The 23,171-nt window shown below is 40.1% G+C and overlaps 1 protein-coding gene, 1 long non-coding RNA gene and 1 pseudogene across 3 annotated transcripts; 2 read left to right on the top strand and 1 right to left on the bottom strand.

Moving 5' to 3' along the window:
- Positions 1-546: 546 nt before the first annotated feature.
- LOC114133472 (transcription initiation factor TFIID subunit 4-like) lies at positions 547-16,016 on the top strand. Its single transcript, XM_027999394.1, has 15 exons — positions 547-1,578; positions 3,241-3,401; positions 3,527-3,610; positions 3,832-4,002; positions 4,089-4,211; positions 5,402-5,491; positions 6,629-6,814; positions 8,184-8,259; positions 8,889-8,994; positions 9,411-9,580; positions 9,824-9,954; positions 11,002-11,133; positions 11,690-11,746; positions 11,854-11,976; positions 14,009-16,016. The coding sequence occupies exons 1-15, from the start codon at positions 588-590 to the stop codon at positions 14,165-14,167; spliced, it is 2,760 nt and encodes a 919-aa protein (XP_027855195.1). The 5' UTR covers positions 547-587; the 3' UTR covers positions 14,168-16,016.
- Positions 16,017-16,022: 6 nt separating this feature from the next.
- On the bottom strand, positions 16,023-20,919 carry LOC114133495 (BTB/POZ domain-containing protein kctd15-like; annotated as a pseudogene).
- On the top strand, positions 20,839-21,274 carry LOC114133518 (uncharacterized). 2 transcript variants are annotated; one of them, XR_003593192.1, is made up of 2 exons: positions 20,839-20,958; positions 21,125-21,274. It is a non-coding gene; the product is annotated as an uncharacterized LOC114133518 (long non-coding RNA). The 2 variants fall into 2 exon arrangements; XR_003593191.1 differs by having other exon boundaries at positions 20,888-21,021.
- The last annotated feature ends 1,897 nt before the right edge of the window (positions 21,275-23,171 follow it).

Genomic DNA, 23,171 nt, shown 5'->3' on the forward strand with positions numbered 1-23,171 from the left:
TAGAAGTTAATTGAGTTTTTTAAAAAAAAAAAAAAAAAACTAACATACGCATTATGACATGAGAGTAAAAACCTATAAATCATTTATATTTACTGGCGTATAACAATACAATGGGTCATTAATCTGCTAACTGTTATAATATTGTATTGTGCAGTATGGTAACTAAACAGTATTATTTTTCCAATGTTATAAACTTCTTACTGTACAGTTTTTCTTATTTTTAAAATGATCATTTATTTATTATTACATTTTTAAAATTTTTGTGTGGATTTGTGGGCTCCCAACTGCTTTTAGATTGCTGACACACCTAAATTTCTCCACTGTGGGAAAATAAGCGACATTTCTACTGTTTCAAATTATTTATTATTATTTTATACATTTATTGGGCTATCTTTTGTTTTATTGTCGACTCTAAATAATTAAAAACGTGTAATTTTGTTGCTTTGGAACTGCTTTTCCCACAGTTCTTGAAACATTTGATACATCTAGATCTTTGATCCATCTAGATCTTTGCTCCGAATGCAGCCGGATCCTCGGCGCATGCGTACATTCTAAAAAACGATTTGCACAACAGCGAAGCATCAAAGATGGCGGGAGCCCCCGACCCGCTGGAGGACATGCTGTCCACCGAGGTGGACGAGAAGGCGGTCAGCGACCTGGTGGGCTCCCTGGAGTCCCAGCTGGGGGACAGAAACCTACCCGCGGCTTCTGATCCGGACGGGAAGCGGGACGTGGCGGTGGTCGGCCGCCTCTCAGGGAAAGCGGGGTCTTCGGAGCCTCAACAAGGGCACCAAACCGCGGGGTCGACCCGGGAACCGGGCGCCAACCAGCCTCTGTCCGGGCAAACCGTTCCCTCCTCTGTTACCGCCGGGGCAATAAGAAACACCGGAACCGGTTTGCAAGCGACAGGAGCGCCCTCTTTGACCGCTTTACCCGTACCGGTAACTCTGAGCAGCCAGCCCGCTGCTAGCTTCCCCCGGGCTGCTGTCCTGGCTCCCAGCCCGGTGGAGGCGATCCGGACCTCTTCCCCCAGCTTACAGCCCCTGAACGGCAGCACCGGAGCCGGGAAAGTGGAGGGCTCACCCGTTGCCCCTCCACCCGGCGCGACCTTGGCTTCACAACCCGGACTCCCTGCCCCTCAATCCCCGGCGGGCTCCCCTGCTGTGACCCTACAGGGGCTCCCCAGCCCCGTGATCAGCACCGCCCAGAACGGTTTGGACCCAAAGGGTTCAGCCTCCCTATCAGCCGCTCAGGTCCTGAACCACAACAACCCTCTAATGCACACCAAGATGCTGGTGACCAGCACCCCGGCTCCTCCTGCAGCCCAGGCCTCCATCATCCAGACCCAGACCGCATCCAGCACACCCCTCGCAGCAGCCAAGCCTGCCATCAACGGGGTGGCTCAGACCGGGGTGAGGCCGCCCGGTGCTGCTGTTGGGGCGGCCACCTCCATCCAGCCGCAGAGACCCCAGCTGGTGACCGCCACAACCCGGCCGGCTGCCCCGCAGACCGCCCTGGCTGTCCGGCCTCAGCAGCAGACAACCATCCAGCTGCCGCCCGGCTTCACCATCCCTCCAGGTGAGGACACACATCTGCTTATGATCGGTCCTGTGATGGTGGCTTCTGGTTCTGGATGAACAATTCAAAGATCCAAACGCTCTGACTCAGCTACACTGCAAAAACACCTCTTTTTTTTATCAAGTAGAACAGTTTTAAGTAAATAAGTCCTTAATATTGGTTGACAAAGTACTAGATCCACTGACAGATGGAACATTTTTCTATAAGTGAAAAAAATCTGAAAGTGGAACAAGGGCTGAAACAATTAATGGGGATAAAACAAGTTTTGAAATATTTGCCAACTAATTTAGTAATTGATTAATAGTAAAGACAGACTTTATGGAGTATACAGACTCCGTAGCATCTGGAGTCTTTATTTTCAATCAGAACAACATATTCAGAGATGTAATTAAGCCAAAACTGTACTATATATATATATATTGCATACAAGAATAACCTCTTTCCACTGTCTGTATATATGTTTTACACAGAAATCATCAGGTGATGTAGTTTAGCTTCTCCTGGTTAAATTCTGTAAAATAATAACGATAAAATACTATTTAGTAACTTTTGCTTTACAATTATTAATCTGATAATACAAAAAACAATCAACAGTTCAGTCTTGCTTTGTACTGATGTGAAGTCAGGCAGGAAGGACTCTTTTCATGTTGATGTTGGCAGTAATTTTTAGCTTTACCCGTACAGATGCGTCTTTTGCTACAAATGTTCAAGCGTATGCTAAAGGAATGCAATGTTACTGCCTTAAAGGGAATATTTATTTTCTTATTTAAAAAAGGAATTGAATTATTTAATGTACTTACAAAATTGTACAAAAGATGTAAGTGGCTAAATGAAAAATTTGCAGAATATGCCAATTTTTTTAGCCAATTAATAATCAGAATAATCGATTGCTAAAATCAATGTTAGTTGAAGCCCTAAGTTTAAGATTTACTGTTTATAAAATGAATATTTAGAAATTATTTACTTAAGACAAGCTTCTATATCTTTCTCAAAAGTTGCTTGTAAGTTAGTTTTTTTTATTTCACGTATACTCAGATATTTGCACTAGAAACCAGACCAGAAATACTTGGTAGGATTTTGTGTTTTTGCAGTGTAGTAATAATTTAATAGTAAAACATGATTAAAAGAAGAATTTTTTTTTTCCACAGAATTTAAACTAGGTGAAGCCAAAACTAAGCCACCTGAGTTTTGGGTGGAACATATTTACGAAGTTTTATTTTTTAATTTAATCGTAAATGCTAAATTATTTGTTTTTTAAAAATTATTTGTATTTGTTTGTACAGTTTTGCTTAATTGCTGCTCTAACTGTTGTTCTTTCAGCAAATAGCCAATTAACCGATTACAAAATTACTTGAATATTTCAATAAGGGATTCATCATGATTAATCTGATTAATTGTTTCAACTCTAATAATTTTATCTCAAACTGGAAGTTCTTGTTAATTTTTCCCAAATTTTCAGGGTTGATCTGCCTGAAGTGTTTCATGTTTCACCCTAAAGCTGAGCACAAAAACAAACTGTAAATATTTATTATCTGCTTGATCTCATTTGTTCTCAATTCTCCATTCTGTCCAGTTGGTTCTGATTTCTGTCCGGCTCAGCTTTTCTGTTTCATTCTGCCTGTAGAACCTCTTCGATCACTTGCTTTGATTCTTCTCCTGCAGGTATGGTTCTGGTCCGGACCGAGACGGGTCAGCTGGTCTTGGTTCCTCAGCAGGCTCTGGCCCAGGCTCAGGCCAAGCTGCAGCAGAGTCAGACGGTGGTCACCCAGAGACCCGCAACACCGCTGGCAACATCGACTATCCGGGTCAGCACCACCACCACGGTGAGTTTAGTACCATCAGAACTTGACTAAGTTGACTGCTTCATAAATTCTGGAGCTAATCTGTAATTTCAGTAAAATCAGAATCAGGTAATTTTCTTCTGAAACAAACCATAAATCGTCTGCAGGCGCCTGGAGCCCCCCAGGCGGTCCGGCTGGCTGCACCCGCTCCCACCAGAATAGTCCAGTCTCCTTCCACCACCTCTGTTCAGGTAAGTTATCCTGCTGAGAGGTGGAACAGGTTAAGACACAGATCATAGCCTAACATAAAACAGAGTAGGAAAGCAAACAATTAACAAACTTACCATTGATTATCGATTAATGGTTTATTACATTAAACTGAGTTTTTAGTTAGGACTTTGACTGGGCCATTCTAAAACATGAATATGCCGTTCCATTGGTTGGATCTAATCATGTCTGTCTGTTTCTGAAGCCCCTCACAGTTCCTGCTGCCGGAGCCGTGAAGATGCCGCCGCCTCAGAAAACCTCCACGGTGATCACGGCGGGGGTGACGCCCACCGCCAAGCCCACAACGCTACCTGACGGCGGCGCCACGCCCCCTCCCGCTGCCCCGCCTGGCGCCAGGGTCACTGTGGTGTCGCAGGTCAGCTCCCGTCATTTTCTAACATTTTCGAAAGTTTCCGGCTTCCCTCTGTTGCTTTGTTTTTCACACGCATTTGTGCCCAACAGGAAATGCAGGAAAACGTGAAGAAATGCAAGAACTTCTTGTCCACGCTCATCAAGCTGGCGTCACATAACTCCCCATCTCCCGATACGTCCAAGAATGTGAAGACCCTCGTTCAGGACCTGCTTGTAAGCCGCTAAGATCCTTTTGCTGATGCATCCTAGGGCTGAGCGATAAATCAGTTTGATTGATTAATCGAATCTTTGGTGTTTGAAGACTTCATTTTTGGAAAACTTGGGTTTCAGTAGTTCAGAGTAATGTCAGCACACCCAGAACCGCCATCTTGTTTGACAAGCAGGTTTTACAGCTTATATTTATTTGGACTCAGTTCAACTCTACAACTGAATATTAAGGGCAGACTAAGATCATCTTTAGAATAAAGTCATAACAATACCAGAAAAAAAGGTATAGTAGGAGATTAACGTAGTAATTTTAGAAGAACACAAAAAATAACAAAAAAGAGGAATGTTGAGCATCTTATGAGTTCTACCAGTTTTACTACAACAGAGTATTAGGACCATACTAAGAAAAATAAAATTATCAGACTAAAGTTGTACGAGAATCAAGTTGTAATAATATGAAAATAAAATTGTAAGAATATGAGGATAAAGTCAAAATAATATGAGGCTAAAGTCAAAATAATATGGGGATAAAGTCGTAATGTTACCTGGATGAAGTTGTAATCTGACTTTATTCAAATAATCTTAATAACACATTAGCATGACATTATTAATTGCAGGACTTTGAAATGACCGTGCAAACAGCTGAGTATTTTGAAGAAAGAACTACATGGACTGAGCTGAACATGTCGGATCTCAATAACTCTTTTTTTTGGACACTTTAAGTTTTTCTTCTGGTAAAATTGTCTCTTTATTCTGCTCATATTGTGACAATATTTTCATAATTGAACAAAAATTGTCATAGCCTGAGCCTGACACTCCATTGTACAACTGACATTGAAATGATTGAAATAATAAACGTTACTTACTTAATAATACTAAGTAAGTAACTTAGTATTATTATACAATGAAAGCCTAAATCAATCTGTTATTGCATAATACTATAATAAACTTACTTGTACTTCCTGGTCTTGGTCTAAAAAGATGAGATTTTATTTTTAAGCTCTACTCCAGTTGCTCCTCAGGTCCAGTTCATGTCGTCATGGTTTCCTCTTGTATCCTCTTGCTTTTTGTTCCTATAACTTAATTTCCTAAAACTTGAACATGTCTGTCTGTTACATCCCTGAACACTTTGTCTTTGTGCCTTTATGTTTTATGTCCGCATGTCTTCACGTCTTTGTGCTCTAACATCTTTTCAGGACGCAAAGATCGAACCCGAGGAGTTCACGTCTCGGCTGCAGGCTGAGCTGAAGTCCTCCCCACAGCCCTACCTCATCCCCTTCCTCAAGGTACCTGTCCTGAAAAAATACATATTTCTACTGTTAAAGCTGCAGGTTTACTGATTCTAATTGCTGTGGTAACTGAATTCTGTTTTTTACTGTTATTAATCCTAATATGTTTTAAGAATTATAAAATGTTAACAATGGTATTAACTAGACCTTAATGATTATACATGTCAATAACTACATTTATTAAAAATATAAAATTAGATAAGTGAAAATACTGCTACTCACAGCAATTTCATGTTAATAAATGTGTTATTCATGTTAATAACTGTTATTAGAGTTTAATGAACATTTATCAGGCTGTAACTATGGTTATTAGAGGTTAATAACCATAACCATAGTTGTTGGTAAAGGAGTGAATAGGGCTGTAATGATTAATTGTGACGAATCGATTATTGAAGTAATCGTCAATTAATTTAGTAATCCATTCATTATTAACTGGAGTATACAGACTCTAAGAAAGGCAATTTGATGAAAGAACAACACACTCAGAGAAGTAATTAAGTCAAAACTGTACAAAAATAGAAAAACAATTTTGTCTGTAAATATGTTCTACCAAGTTTTATATTCACCCTGTTAAAAAAAATGATATGAAGCACCTTTTGATGTCTGTTTATTAACAGATTAATATAAAAAATAATGACTAGGTCAGCTCTACACTTACTGATAAGTCAAGCAGAAAGGGCTGGGTTTTTAATATGTTGATGTTCTAAATATTTTTTAGCTGCAGATTCATCCTTTGCTACAAACGATGAAAGCCTAAATCAATCTGTTATTGCATTTTAGGCAATAAATGTTTATTTTCTTATTCCAAACTAAATGCAATTGTGTTTAGTTGCATATTTTAATGTACTTCTAATTTTGTAGGAAAGATGTCTTTTTTAAAAATCTGACTGTCAGAATAAACGACTAATCAAGTAATCATTAGTTGCAGCTCTAGTACAAAGTCTTGCATTGCACCCACATAGACATTTTGCATCGTTTAGATTTGTACCGGATATTTTCAGCATGAATACTTGTATACCCAAATTAGAAAACAAGAGGTTCTGTAAAGCTATCTAAGATGAAATCTGCTGATAAAATCACCAAACTTCTACCAGCAGCTTCCTGGAGTGATGAACTTTGTGTGTATCTCCTCAGAAAAGCCTCCCTGCTCTGCGTCAGACTCTGCTCAACAGCCAGCAGTCTCTGACGACGGCTCCGCCCACCACCTCTGCTCCGCCTCCAGTCGCCCCCGGCTCCCTCACCGCAGCAGCCATCCGGCCGCGGCTGCCTGTCAACGCCACGGGAACCACGGTCCGCCTGACTCCACCCATCACAAACACGGTAACACTCAGCAACCTATCCTTCACTGCTTTAGTGGTTTAAAGAGGACATATATATATATATATATGTATATATATATATATATATATATAAAAACATACTTGTACTTTTTTAGGTCTCTACTGCTTCAAAAAATGGCCCAAATGCTTAAAATAAATATCCAGCCATTTTGTGGCCACAAGTTTTTTGGTGTCTAGAAAATGAGCTGTTTCAAAAACCTTCTGACTGTAACGTCAAATCAGCAGGCAATGCCTCTTACCTAGCAACCCCTGCATAGCCCAACCTGTTACCTAGCAACACCAGCAGATTCCACCTGTCACCTAGCAATGCAAGCTGAGGTCCAGCACGTTTATTTTTACCGCTATGTGCATTGTACTTTGTGTTTTGTCGCTGACTTACCATTCAGAAACCACTTGCTGCATTCTTGTTGGTTGTGCAGAAGGCTCTACTTCTGTTTCTCAAAGATGTTCAGTTATATAATTGTGCATCTGTTACCAGCTATTTTTACATGCAAGTGTAAATGTTGCGTTGGGGGAGGGGGGGGTGTAAAAAATTTTTTTTACTCGATGATAAATTGTCCTGAAAATTATTGCAATATTGTTTTGAGACAATTTTCCAGTAATATGTTGATAACGGTATAATAATTGCTCTCTCAAAGATCAATTTTGTGCAGAACATTTAACACCAGAATTGGAAGACATTTAGAATTTCCATAACAACAAATATAAGTTATGAAGACAAAATTGTCCTAGTTGAGGTCGCTACATGAATAATTTTATTCATGTAGCACATTTTCAGCAACAAGGCAGCTCAAAGTGCTTAGACCAAAACACCAGACTGAAGACTTTAGTCAGTTTTTGGTAGAAAGAGAAAACGATACATCATGCAAATGGAAATTATTGAGTTTGTTTTAATTTAAACAATAAATAAAGCAGAAATATAAACCATCTACAGCCGAAACCATAAATAAAAATAGATTATGAACTCTCTGTAAACAGATTTGCCCTTCACAAAGTATTAATCAGAATGGAAATTATTGAGCTCATGTAAGTTTATCATGTGATTAATTTTATTAATTGATTTATTGCTTATTGCGACAGGCCTAGGCATGGTTACATGCAACTTATTTGGATTTAAAGTGACAAGCCTTATTCTGAAAGGAGCTCAAATAAGCAGAACTGAGACTAAAATCTTATTGTCTAAACGTGATCTTCTGCAAAAAGTGTCATGAACAATATTTGTAAAGCCCATAGAGCAATCCCAACCTGTTCAAACAAGCATAATATGTCAGCTTTAATATGTCTAAACAAGGTTGTGATTTCAGTGGTGATTAATGATAATCATTTTGATGTTTTGTTTTCTGCTGCAGGCTGTGGGCAGACCTACAGTCCAGACCATCCAGACCCGTTCTCCTGTGGTCCTCAGTCAGCAGATCAGACATCCAGGTGAGGCTCGGTGCTCCGCTTTGTGTTAAAGCTGACAAAAACTGGGTGACTGAAATCCTTGGAAGTGCTTGAATTTCAATTAGGTGTTTTCAAGGACTGGAAAATGCTTCATTTCTGTATAAAGTCTTTCAAACTGCCTATTTTTGTATTATAGTGCAATCTAAAGTTTAATTAAAAGCCTAACTTTGGAAAATGTTACAGTTGAATATTTGCCATTGGGAATATTTATTATTCCCAATGGCTTATTGAGTTATTGATCCATGTAATTGAAATAAAGGTTCCATATGTTCAAGTTATTGAAATTGGGAGACTTTTTTGTTAAATTCTGGGGTTTATTCTCGGACTAGTCTGGTGTATAAGGTAAGAGAGACGTTTCAATGAAATTTAGTTATATTTTAGTTTATCTTGTCCATGCTACAGAATGTAGAATACTATAAAAATACATTATTAATAAATAGTAAATAATGTCATATAATAGTGAATTGAAACTGTCTTTTTGTGTTTTTGTTATAGTGGAAAAGTTTAAAATTGTACATTGAAAATGCTTGAAACGTTCCTGAATTTTACTGTGGAGAAGTGAACAATACATTCAGATCTGTCCTCTCTCTGAATCGTCTCTCTCCTTGCAGCCACACTCTTACGGGGGCCCACCACCATGGCAGGTAAAGCTCCTGTCCACCTGGCAGCTCAGGCCAATCAGAAGAAACCGACTGACCCCGGGGGCGGGACCTTCAGGTGGGTTTGACGTCCAATCAGCACCAGGAACCGAAACGTCATACAAAACCTGGCAGATAACTGAATGTTTCTGATTCAGCTTCAGAAATAATCACCTAATCACAGCTGAATAAATTCAAAATAAACACCAGTAATTGTGTATTTGAGTCAGACTGTAGGGTGAAAATAAAAAGCTCATTCAGCTTCAGCAGCTTTCTTAGTGGTTACTATGGTAACAACCAGCCTGCTTTTAGTTTCATTGTAATTACAAGTGAGCTTTTTAATGCAGGTCAGATGTGTAACTTTGAAATAAATAAGTGAATAAACGTCACAGTGACCCGGACTTCGTCAGCTCAGTTTCATGTTTTAGTCGGGATGTTGAACTTCCAGTCACTCAGTCAAATCTAAAAGTTCTGTCTCTCTCTGAATTTCCACAGAGACGACGACGACATCAACGATGTGGCTTCCATGGCCGGGGTCAACCTTAACGAGGAAAACGCCCGTATCCTAGCAACCAGCTCAGAGCTTGTCGGCACCAAGATTCGGTCCTGTAAAGACGAATCATTTCTGCCGCCGGGCCTTCTGCACCGCCGCATTCTGGACTCAGGTCAGCACGTCCATCATTTAGTTAATATAATATATTTCTCCTCACCAACAGAGGGAGCCACTGCAACATCAATTGCGTTGTTAATGCTGCGTTATGGAGCATTTTCAGTGTCATTAATTGAGAGCAATGGATGCTTAATGGTTTCTTTCCAGCCAAACTGTTTGTGGTGCCAGAGTGGTTCAGTTCTGATGGTACTGATGGTTCACATGGTTCCGTTTGGTTCTGTTTGGTTCTGCTCCCCAGCCAAGAAGCTGGGCGTGACGGAGGTGCCTCTGGAGGTTGTGAACCTCATCTCACACGCCACCGAATCCAGACTGCGCTCGCTGCTGGAAAAGGCCTCTGTGATCGCTCAGCACCGCACGGACGGCGCAAAGGTGAGAGGTCATAGAGAATAACCTGTATACCTTGGCAGTAACATATTGTGGCTCTTAATACCAGATTTTATATATATATATATAAAAATAACTGAGAAGTGTTTTTACAAAATAAACCCATTATGGTTTAAGATGGAGAGTCCAAATGTTTTGCATCTCTGGTCAAAGTACTCAGGAGGCATATTTTCTTTGATTTAAACATGCAAAAGTTTTATTTGCATTTTTATCTCTTATTTGCTCAGCAATAAATTAAACTTGCAAAGTTTATGGATGAAATGAGTTACAAAACAATTAATTCTTGTAGTTTTGCCTAAATAAAAGAAATATAATTTGTGTATTCCTGATAAACCTTTGCTGTGTTTGGCCAAGTTTAATAAATGCTTGTTCCCAATTGTATTTTTTAAATTGAATTTCCCTTTGGAATCAAAGTATTTTGGATTTTTCAAAACTGAATTTGAATTTAAAATAACAAAAAAGTAAAAGACTTTTTGTAACTAACATTTTCTATTTAAGAGGACTTAAGAGGAAAGAATTTTAAATCCCATCCGAAAAATAGTAGGAAAGTGTCCAAAGTGTACATTTGGATCAAATAACATTTACTGGAGAGCGAAAGTTTTTACCACTCTTCACCAGGGCCACACAAAATTATTCCGAGGCCCATGGGCTGCACTTTGGATTGGACACCTGTAGTTTAAAAAAAAATCACCTTCATCTTTAATTAATTTGAAAAAGAAAATGAAAAAACTATGCAGCTTTCCATCTAATAGAACTAATGTTCTATTAAATAAAAATGTATTCATCCTTGTTGCAACTCTGAGAAAAGGAGTGAAATAAAATACCAACTCTTTCATTTATCCATATTGTATAAAATCGGCATTACTAAAACCTGATAATCACCCCTACTGAAGCAGATCAGGGTGTTAAATAAACGATATCCAGCAAACTGCCCGTTTCGGACCCAGATCTTTACTGTTCTGACCGGGTTCCTGTCAGTTCTTATAGTTCTTAGAGGAAGTCGGTAACCGATCCGCGGTCTTCCTCCCTCAGGATGAAGGAAACCTGACCTATGAGCAGTCGTCGGACGTTCGCTCCCAGCTGCGGTTCTTCGAGGCGCTGGAGCGGATGGAGAAGCAGCGGAAAGACGAGCAGGAGCGCGAGATGCTGCTGAAGGCCGCCAAGGTACCAAACGTGATGCGTGACGGCTAACCTGGGTTGCTATGGCAACGGAAGACCTGTTTAATTAACTCTATATCTCAACCTGATCTGGGGAAACTGCAGCAGAGGCTGACATTCAACTTCAGCTGGATGATGATGTCACAATGTAGAACCTCCAGTCAGAGCGAATAAAAACTTTACTGAACTGGATCTTTTTTTTTTTTAATCAACATTAAAGAGTTAATGATTTAAAATAGACTCCGATTTCTTTAAAGAATCATTACTTGTAAGTTAGTTTTGTCTTATTTCATGTTTACTACTTGCACTAGAAACTAAAGACTTGGTAAGATTAAGTGTTTTTGCACTTAACGGGCACTGTGCCGTTGCCTAGCAACCTCAGCAGAGCCCAGCCCTGTTACCTGGCAACCCAAGCTGGGCTCCAGAACATTTGGTCAGCTAGTTTTACTACTGTATGTGCTGTGCAGTGGCTGACCAGACTAAAATCAGACCATGGAGGGATCCTCATCTGTTCAAAGAAGCATAATGGGTCACATTTTAAGAGCTTTTGTTTCTCTTCCAGAGTCGGGCCCGGCAGGAGGATCCGGAGCAGGCCCGGCTGAAGCAGAAGGCTAAAGAGGTATGGCTAGGTTTCACGTTCGGCTTCTGATGAGCTCTGAGACAGGAAACGTCCCGTTTGAACCACTTCAACTTCCTGTCGTAACAGCTGTAACTTCCTGTCCACAGATGCAGCAGCAGGAACTGGCTCAGATGCGACAGCGAGACGCCAACCTCACTGCGCTTGCCGCCATCGGGCCGAGAAAGAAACGCAAATTAGACTCAGGAGGCGGCGCTTCAGCAAGCAGCGAGGTAATCAGCCATTTGGTCATGTGACCGTGTGATGACATAGACACATTGTACTGTGACGTCATGCATGCAAGATCCCCAAAAAGGTGCTCACTTACAATGGCTACCATTGGTTTTAGCTGTCAAGTTGTCAACATAATGTGCTAAATCTTAAATATACACATGATATATAAGAGGAAAAGGAACGCAGTGCTTTCCTAATAATTGTCAACAGTACGACGATGAGATAACAAGGTCAGGAAAACGTTTTAATTTAAGAAGAAAAATAGTGAGGGAGGTAGAAGTAGGTCAGTTATGCTAGCTTGACTTTGACATCCTTAACATCTAGGTGTGCTGCAGAATTTGGTGGTTCGGTTCAGTTACAAAATAAAAAATGGTGACCTACACACCAACTCTGACACGTTATCAGTAGAGCAGGTGTATCTAATCATTAGCCAGTCTGTGTTCAGATGAACATTTAATAATAATTATGAAATAAACACTATGCCTAAAAACATAAAACTGTAATGGACTAAATATTCTGTTCTTTATGTGGGAAATGGCTAAGTGTTTTTTGGTGTTGAATCCTGATCCATTAGTGGAGCTGTTTTCAGTCAGTTACTATGGTAACATGTTGAGTTAAGGGGAAAAAAAGAAGAGTATGAGTGGTTTTGAGTTATTTGTGAAGGTTTTTTCTGTGTCTGTGGCTCACTGCACTAAATTAATGATACCTACATCTCCAAGTTTCATTTAGTTAACAGAGTTGTTCTACTACAGCAGAGTGGCTACAGACAGCATGTAAAAGAATCGTCTTTCCGGATGTAAACAATAACATGCAAGAGGATATTGGACTCTTGACTCCTCCCCCATCCCTTAGGCGTTTGCTTCCCCAGACAAAGGGGGTCAGAATCTGCTTGGGGGGAGTTACGGGGGCTCATGAAGTCCCTTGGCCCTCCATACCCTGGAGGCAACCCTGCAGAAATGAGCTAAAGGCTCAGAGGAGGGAGGGGAGAGGGAGCCATGTTCTCAGAAGACACTGAACCCTCTAACCCTCATTTCAGGGGTTCAGACTCTGTTAGCAGCTGCTGGAGATTTTCAAAATCTGTTAATTTTACCTGAACTGTGAGAATCCATCTCTCGCCACAGTTTTTCTTTTAGCCATCACACTCTGAGCTGCTCAGTCGAACAAACGTCTAATTAGGACTCGAGAATCAAGCCAAGTTTAGTGAGGTGTTAACTGGGGCTGAACGAATAATCAAATTAATCATTATTAATTGATTATTTAAGTAATCGATTAAGTAAACATGAGTACACACACTCAAAAAAAATTAATTTGCTGACAGAACAACAGTTAGAGCAGTAATTTAGCCAAAACAATACTCTATATAGAAATACATATTGCATTTAAGATAAAAGAAAAACATTTGTACTGTGGCATAGACTTAGATTCACCTGGTTCAAACTCTGTAAAAAATATTCCTTTTAGGCACTGTTTTCTGTGTAGTTATTAATCGGTTAGTCCAACAGATTACACACACACTGTATTTATAAATATCCTTTGCTACAAATAATCAAGCGTACACAAAATAAATGCTGTTATTGTATTTTAGGCAATAAAATGTTACATTTCTTTTTCAACAAAGTAATTTAATTATTTACGTGTATTTTTTGATGTATAAAAACATGCTTAAGTAGTTAAATGAAAAATCAGCAGAATGTGCCAAACTCATTATTTGTTTAATTGTCAGAATAATCGTTAGTTGCAGCCCTCGTGTGAATGTAGCCAGAGACGAATCAACGTCCTGATCACCCTGAAAGCTTCATCCTGGAATCTGCTTTAGCATTTTCCTCAGAGAGTCGAGACGAACTGGGCCTGCCCCAAACAGATGAGCCCAGTCTGATGCTGCCCAGCTCCAGAACCAGAGGAGATCATTCTGATTTGGAGCTATTTTATAGACTGATGGATCTGGAGTTGCCTCTCAGATCCTCATGAACTTCCTCTGTAGTTTTAATCTTGACTTCCTGTAGTTTTACTCTCTAACGTTGCCGCCTTCAGGTGACGTCGGGATCCGGTTCCGGCTCCTCTGCCTCCTCATCCCGGCAGCAGCTCCGGCAGCGGATCACTCGGGTCAACCTCAGGGACTTCATCCTGTGTCTGGAGCAGGACCGCAGCACGGCCCGCTCCCTCATGCTCTACAAGGCCCTCCTGAAGTGATTGGCGCCCCCCGCTGGTCCTCCAGCGACAGCAGACAGGAGCAGTCCGGTTACAGAGCACTGCTGGAAAAGGAGAACTCCCAACCACCAGAAATGGTTCTGCAGAGGAGGGAAGGTTCTGTTAGATTTGACCTGTTCAGAGACGTTTAACCCGTTTAGTTCAGAACTGAACCAGAATCATGTTAGAACATATAGACGAAACGTTTTCTCACTCAGGGACAGTTTGGTTGTTTCAGATCGGCCTGATAAACATGCACTGCAAAAACACAAAATTTTACCAAATATTTTTGGTCTACTTTCTAGTGCAAATATTTTTATCACACATGAAATGAGACAAAACTTACTCAAAAGCAAATGTTTTCAAAAGATATAGGAGCTTTTTTAAAGTCAATAACTTATGACCCAGTATAAAAACGTACTAGTTCTGTTGTCTGTTAGAAAGACATTTTTCCTTTATTATGAATTTAAAAAGTCAGACAGTGGTGTTAGTCATTTTTATCAATATTCAAGAATTATATAATTAAAACAAGCTCCTATATTTTGCTGAAGTTACTTGTAAGTTGTTTTTTTCTTATGTAAGTGTACCAGGATATTTTCACTAAAAACTAGAAGAAAAAATACGGAGGAGTATTAGGGCTACCTTAAGAACATTTAGAAAATAAAATGTATAAATATTATGAGAATAAAGTTGTAATATTATCATTTTATTCTCATATGACTTTATGATCATAATATATATTTTTTCTTGGTATGGCCCCATGACAAAATGTTTGTACCAGCTAAGAAAAAAATTATTAAAAATTATGAGAATAATTTTTTACTTCACATTTTTTTAGGACCATACTAAGAGAGAAAAAAGTAGAATAAAGTCATGTTATGGCTATTCTTGAAATATTAACTATTATTGTAATTTTATTACTTTATTTTTGTAATTTTATTGTTATTCTTGGTATGACCTACACATATTAGAGCCAGGCTAAAAAAAATATGAGAATAAAGCCATATCATGAATTCATCCCAGAAATATTGACTTTATTCCCATATTACTTTGACTGTATTTTCTTAATATTGCCCCAAATACTCTTGTAAAAGAAAAAAACAACCTTGGTAAGATTTGGTGTTTTTGCAGTGTGATTGATCCTCATTGATGAATTAGAAAACCAATAGTGAGCCTCATTCATGTTGTTTGAACCCCAGAACCAGTTCTGGACTGAAACTCTCCAATGGGCAACAGCAGAACCAGGTGAGAAACGAGGCAGGTGTGCGGTAGAACAGGTGGAACGCTCCTTTAACTGCTGCGGCTTTGTTGTAACCTCCCGCCATGTTGGACTGTGAGCTGCTCTCTGATTGGCTGCCGGCTTGGCCACGCCCCCCTCCAGACTCCAGCGCTGTACCTGAACAGGTGCCTTCTGACTACTCGCCATGTTTTAAATGTTCCCAACGGTCGGCTCGGTTAGAGGACGCTGTTGAGTGTGTGTGTGTGTGTCTGCGTTTGTGTGTGTGTGTGAGAGCCGCAGATGGTTTAAAGGAACAGTACAACAATTCAGGAACTGATGGAGGCCAGTCGGTTGGTGTTGGGAGCGTTCCCCTGCAGGGAGCTGGTTCTCCAACACACAGGAACTCTCAGGTTCTGAAGGTCCGACATTCCTCCTCCTCCTCCCGGCGGACTGAGCTGAACCTGGAAAACTCTCGATGATGGAGCGCACTTGGACTTTTTAAGCTTTAACAGCTTTTAGTTTGGATCCAGCTCCTGAGCTCCAGGACTTATTTATATTTCCTACATTCAGCCTGATGCAGTTTTACACCATTTGTACCTTTGTTACAAAATAAAATAAAGGAAGAAGAAACTCCTTGTGTTTCTTTTTAAAGCTTTTATCTGCAACACAAACGTTAAATACAAAGCTTAGAAAATAGGTTGGGTAGAAAAAATACGCTGAAAGCAGCAGCTGCTTCCGGTTTCAGTCCAGCGGTTCCTGTTTGATCCGGACCGGGGTGCTGCTAACGGACCGGCTTGGCCTCAGTTCTCGACACAGGACGTATTCGCTGAACTGGGTCGAGTCGACGCCGCCACCGCAGGATGCCTTGATGTTGAAGCCTTTGAGGAAAAGACGCTCTAGAACCTGCAGAGAGGAACGTAAGGGTCCTGATTAGGGCCAAAAATAAGTTGATTAGCTTCTCCACTCAGACCTTCTTTTAGTGTTGCAGATTGGCTGCCATCCAGCGGAGGGCGCTGCTGATCATTCTTAAACAGCCATTGATCCAGAAACAAAGATGGCGGCAAAGCAGAATGGAAAAAGCTGGAGAATGCACTTTATGCTGCTATGGTTTGAAATGAAAACACTCAACAAGCTCCTTAAGTTATATTTTATTCATATTTCTAGGTTTGCTATTGTGAGAAAAAATTTATTTTCTGTTTATTTGGTCAGGTGACGAAATGTTAAAATGTAACCCTTTGTACTGGAAACACAATCAACCCTCCTGATTTTAGCGGAATGACTGCTTATCAAGCAAATATGTATTTGATTGATGAGATCAATAAACGTAAGATTAATTCATTAATTGATCAAAGTTTCTCCCTTATTTAATCATTTCTGTCATCCAGCAGAGGGCGCCACTGGCCATAATTAAACAGAGCCAGTTGATGCAGAAACAAAGATGGCGGAGTAAAACCACAACAGGAAAGGAACACACGAAGACATGAAAATTTCTGAGTTTTGAACTCAATTGCCTTCTTTTTTCAAGAAAATTTCTGAAATCTTTTGACGGAAATGTGCTATTTTTTAAAATCCACAACGGCCCTAATACGCTGTCAACGCAGGTATTGTGTCAACCAATCTGTGATTGGCTTGCTCACCTGTACGGAGTTCAGTCTGCAGTAGCCATTGAGTGGGAAGCGGATGACGTGGGTCGGGTCGAGGTTCCAGCCGGCGTTCACCGAGTTGCACATGACGTCTCCAGTCTCAGGAAACGCCTCCTCTATCAGAACCTTCTCCCCGCTCAGAGCAATCCGCTCGCCCAGATCGGGCGTGACCCGGACCACCAAGCACTCGCACGGCGCCGCCGACCGCCGGGCCTCGCGCTCCGCCTGCCAACGCTCCAGGTCCCGGACCATCGGGGCCAGCTGGTAGAACCGGGCCTCCTCATACAGCTGGGGGAAATCCTGAGACGAACGAACAGCTGGATGAGAATCTGCTGCTGGAGGAATCGGATCAGTTCAGGAATCTGTTCAAAAGACTCCTATCGTCTGAATCCAATTTCAGTATTTTTAGGTCTGTTAATGAAATTATTGGGAAATATTTGGATTTTCAGGTTTTATTCACCAACATATAATCTAGATTCCTTCCTTTTGCTTTTTCTCCTCCACTCCTTTCCTTTCCTTCATTTTCTTCATTCATTTCCTTTTCTTGCTTGCTTTTCTTTTTTTCCCCTCCAAAACTTATTTATTTTTCCTTTCTTTCTCTAACTCTTTGTGAGTAGTGAATATTCTGACCTGGTCCACATATGAAGTGACCCCTGTAAGCTGACCTTCGACCCACCTGAAAGTCTTCAGGCAGCAGCAGCTTGCAGGTCCTCAGGTAGCTCAGGATGAACCTGAAGATTTCTCCGTCTCTGTCGATGAAGTAATGCTGCTTCAAGCTGTCCAACACGATGGGCTCGCTGCCGCTGAACAGCCGGCCGATCCTGGAAACCGATCACTTATCAATACCACACCGGCTGATCTGATCAGAGAAACAGAATCTATGTACGGTGCTGAACATTTAGAGTGTTTTTTATTCAATATTCCATAATTATTACATTCACCTAGCATAAAAGCCTCTTCACTTTGTCCGATTTCAGATGGCCATGAATTCTGTGGTGGAAAATGTTATTATCTGATAATATATTATGAATTTTATTACCGGATGATACAATTTTTCATCACAATCCTCTTTTGATTGTAATATATAACATTTTATATTAATCACATCAAATTTTATTTTATTATTAGAGTTATTTTTTTCCCCCTTTGGTCTTTGTCTTGTCAGAAATGTTTCCATTTCTTGCTTGCTACGTTAGCTCGGCCAATCAGAAACTTAACATTGTAAATGTAAAAAAAAAAAAACAACGTAGATTTTATAATAAAAAACAGATTCTATAACAGTCAACAAAAATTATGATGAAAATTTATATTAAAAATGTATGAAATTTGTTTTTAGTTTTACACTTTTTTCCCCTCATCTTCCCTCCAACTTGCTGAGCCCCACAGCGCCCCCTGGTGACCCAATATAAGTACATTACAACTATTACTCCATTACAGTTTTTCAGTACTCTACCCATCTGTGTAATATGAAGATAAATATCAGATATTTACTCTTAAATACTTACTACTGAACTAGCTAGGACCGTTGAAACACTGATTGTATTTTGTTGATAAATATTTCTCTTCCAAATTGATCAAGAATGCCAATATGCTTTTTTGTTGGACTGGAAGCCATGGTTTAGCTATATTTTCACTTGCCTACCAAGATGGCGAGGGTCACTTTCGGTTCGGACTTGTGGGATCTATGTAATCTCAACAGAATCGATTTTTTTCTCCACCTCTAGTCCGGACTGTTCTCTTCAAACTACAAATCAAACTTCGTTTGAACCGACTTGTTCCTCAGAACCAACCGTTTGAGTTTACAGGTGTGTCATGAAGATATCTAACTCATCACACCTGTCCAGTCCGTCTCACCTGGACTCTGGAAACTTGGTGAGCGTCGCCAGGCTGCTGGTGTACATGTGTCCGCCCACGTCGATGTGAACCGGGGCGTTGGCCTTAGTGAGCTGGGCGGGGGACGGGATGCCCTGCGCCGTCATGGGGGAGACAGGTGAGTGGCTCAGAGACATCCTGGACAGGCTCCGCCCCTCCTGCTGGACAGAGTGAACAGGTGAGAGGAGTTTTAGCTATGGGTCATAAAAAAAAGCTTTACTTCCCATTTCATTCAAAACACTGAGTCCATTGTGAGTCATCTAAGGAACTGAACTGCATTCACCTGATATCTTTTTCTGATGGTTTTACCACTGAAAAACGCCTGCTATTTAAACTAGGAATGCAAGTTATTGTTAATCTAAAGTTCACTAGTCTCATTGATCAACTAACAACTAATTGATAAACAGCCATTGTCCTAAAAACCTGAGTTTTCTCTTGTATCACCAGGAACAATTGCATTTCCATAACAAAGGGCTAAACTGGAGATTCTTCCTGCTCACAGCATCACCATCCACGATTCTTTGAAGATACTTGAATTATAAAAGTTACACCAATACTTAATCTCCCTTTTGGAATACTTAAAGTATTTTTGAATTGAGTAGAACTGTTAGTCTCAGAAAGTGACAGCAACATCTCTGGGTATAATAACAGGGGAGATATTAGCATGATGTCCTGGGGGGTTAATGGGAGGGTCTAACTGGATTACCTCCTTTCACTCCCCATTCCTGGCACCATGAGGCTGTGAAGCATGAGGGAAACAGGAGCCTAGGCCCTGCAGCCTGAATGCTGCCTGCAGCCAAACACCCCCACGCCTCCCCATGCGCGTGCATGTGCCATGATGTGACCTATAGATGAGAGCGTGTGCACAGACACGTTATGCGTGCAGGTTTTAAGGCCAAACGGGCAGCTTTGTGTGCCTTATTCCAGCCCCCGTCAGGAAATCTTGACATTTAAGCCTCTTCTTACAAATTAAAACTAAAAGAGCGACTTGGATAATTTATTTCAGCGGGTTACGGCTCTCCGAGGCCTTTAAGGGAATTCGGGTTGTAAAATATCTGTCTGCAGAAGCTGAGACGTCCACTGTATTAAAAATGCCGCTTTAAGTAGCTAGCGCCGCATTTCTGTCAGGAAGAACATGTAGCGAGTCGAGAGGGAAAAGTTCCATTTTAGTTTAAAAACCTACAACTTTAAAACTGGTATCCAGTGCCGATTTTAAAGTCGTATCATGTTTTTAGTAGCTCGTGTTGAGTTTGATGATATCGGTGCTTTAAACGGAATAAAGAGTCAATAAAGCATAAAACTGGAGGTTTTTAAATTAAGTCTGGTTTTACGTCAGGACCATCGACAGTGTTGAATATCAGGTTTAAACGAGCAGCGCGTGTTTTTCTCTCACCTGGGAGGACACGGACACGGAAGACATGGACAGCAGCTCGGTATCTCCACCTGAAGTTCGATTGGGTTCGGCTCCAGGCTCGCTCGACGTCGTCTCCGTCCTTTTGGTGAGGGTGCGTAAAGCAGAAACAAACCAGAACCAACAGAGAGGAGCGCAGGCTGCAGGACGAGTTTGGCCCGGGGCTCCTCAGACCCTCGGGGCCGGGATTAGGTCCTCTTGCCCGGACTTGTTTTTGACGAGCGGAAAGCGGAGCGCAGGGCTCCGGTTGGTGACGCGCTCTGCCGGGGATGAACTGGGCTGCTCGGTCCGGTAAGGCTCACCACCATCCGCGGGGCTCAGACGCTGATCCACCCGGACATGGGGGTCCAACATCCCCCTGGTTCTGGACTAAATGGCGTCTGGCGTCACGCTTCATGCCTACGGCAGCCTGCGGCCAAATGCGCCATTTCAATTAATGCGCACCGATAGATGGAGATCTTCGCCGCAGGGCAGAAAACACCGGGCCGCTTCATGGCGCTCATCTCCCGGGTCCATGCTCCTCCTCCTGCTGCTGCTGATGGAGGGGACGGGCGGCAACGGAACCATCGACCCCTCTACGGATCTCAGAACCATAATGGACTGCAGAGTGATAAAAAAAAATAAAAAAATCTAATTCAAATCTTTCCAGGTTAAACTTCCCGCCGTTTCAGTATATTCTTGCTGCATTTGATTAGTTTCTTTTGTCATTGTTGTGAGTCACACATTCTGCAAAAAATGAATCGACTTATTATTAGATTAACATTAGTTAAAATCGATTAACATTCTTTTTTTCCCCGATTCTTTTACTATTGTAGTTTGGCCACCATCCAGCAGAGGGCGCCACTGGTCATCCTTAAGCGGAGCCGTTGATACAGAAACAAAGACGCCGGAAGCCATACCAGAACGGGAAAGAGAAACGCTGGAAGAGAGTGCAATTCTGTTTGAAATAAATACTCTACAATCTCCTTAAGTTTCACCTGCTGTCATATTTTATAAATGTCAATATCTTGTTTATTATTGTGATATAACCACAATTTTCAGTTTATTCAGGTGTTTATTCTGTCAGAAATGCAACTGACGAAGTAATAACATTAATGAAGTTTATGAAAAATGTAGGTCGATTCTCTCGACACTAGAGAAGACTCAGTTTTTTTTAGTCAGTCTTATCCTTTGACTTATTGGTAGTCAAGTGATAAGATCAATCAAATTTAAATTAATTATTTAATCAACGACCTGCTTCTGTAATTTCTCTCTGTTTTTAAAACATTTTTACAATCACAAAACGTTGCTAAAGAAACAGACTTTTCAGAGCGATAAATTCAAGCATATGCAGAGAAAGTTGAGTGGAAGGAAAACATGTAATGAAAGTTGCAAAAGGAACAGGGATAGCCACAGCCTTCACTGGAATCAGATATATTGTGGTTCACTTTGAAAGGACAGAGGCTACTTCATTTTCTCACTCTTTTTCCTAAAAGAGAAATTACAAATGATAGAAAATATTTTCAATAATTTGATAATGCGTTAAAAGATATTAAATATTTCTTCATCTATAAAACTGACACCAAAGTATAACTTCACAACGACCAACATTCCTCATTTTATCTTTTGTGTTGGAGTTCTCACAACATTTCTACTTTATTCTCTTAATATTACAAATTTATTCAGGTAATATTAACACTTTATTCTCACATTATTTCACTTTTATTGTTGTATAACTTTTTTATCGTGCGACTGTATTCTTGACATATGTCTTTAATAAAAAAAAAAAATCTTATTCTGACCCTTATGTTTTGTTGTAGAGTTCACCTGAATTCAAATAATAAATAATAAAATAATAAATTGGGCTGTGAAACCCAAGGAGGTCATTGGTAGAAAAAAAAATCAAAAAGTAAACCAAAAATATTAATTTATTGCACAATTATTGCAATATAGCAATAATTACAAAAATGACAAGAAATAAATATATGTGCAAAATTTTGCATTATTAAATGCAAACCTCCCTGCGGCCTCATACAAAAACTACAGACGCATTAAATGTTTCATTCGGTCTATTGTTTTCCAAAAAGAAAGAAAAAGCGTCTTCCTCACTGATTAAACAAACTTTAATGTTTCACTGAATAAAAAATGTTGAAAAAAAAAACCCTGCAGCTCATTTCATTAAGTCACTTAAACAACTAAATATCTGCTAAACTCGCCGCAGGCTGCGGCTCAAAGAGGAAGAGGAGGAGCTCTGCTGTAACCATGGCGATGATGAAACAGTAAGGCTGCAACTAAGTGAATGTTAAAATCTGAGAGGAATTCAATGCAAAGATCACAGAAATTGAAGCAGCTTCACGCCTACATGCACTGAGATGTTTGTAAAACCCAAAGATCTTCTGTTCAGCTGGGTAATATTAGGAGCAAAACGATCAGAGAATATTTTTACTTAAATTTAGGTGAACCATTTGTGCAATATTACGAGCTTAGTAACGTAGAAAGCTAAAATAGGTTGATATGGAAAGAACCGTGGGGGGGAAAAAAGAGTTAAACTGAAATGAAATAATTTAAAGCTGTAAAATTTTTTAAAAAGTATTATGAAAGAACTACAAACTGACCTGAAAAGTACTATTTGTTAGAAAAGAATGAGGAGTAACTTTCTGGCCAAAAATAAAATAAAATAAAGTAACAAATATAGTTAAAAATATGAAAGAATGGGACTTTTGAAACTTTTGAAATTCTGAAATTAATCTAAAAAATTTCAGACGTTTTTCTGGAAAATTTTCTGCTTTTCAAACTCAGAAAATTCAAAATGTTTAGAGATTAATCTCTAAATTTATGATTTTTTTCCTAGCAAATATTCAACTTTTCAAGCTCAGAAATGTC

Source organism: Xiphophorus couchianus, chromosome 2, assembly GCF_001444195.1.
Source record: "Xiphophorus couchianus chromosome 2, X_couchianus-1.0, whole genome shotgun sequence".
Classification (NCBI taxonomy): Eukaryota; Metazoa; Chordata; class Actinopteri; order Cyprinodontiformes; family Poeciliidae; genus Xiphophorus; species Xiphophorus couchianus.

Bases quoted from the DNA above. Each gene is read 5' to 3' on its own strand.
- LOC114133472 (XM_027999394.1), top strand. From the start codon at position 588: ATGGCGGGAGCCCCCGACCCGCTGGAGGACATGCTGTCCACCGAGGTG. The intron at 6,815-8,183 runs GTAACACTCAGC...TTTCTGCTGCAG, and splicing joins CTCCACCCATCACAAACACG to GCTGTGGGCAGACCTACAGT. The intron at 9,955-11,001 runs GTGAGAGGTCAT...TTCCTCCCTCAG, and splicing joins ACCGCACGGACGGCGCAAAG to GATGAAGGAAACCTGACCTA.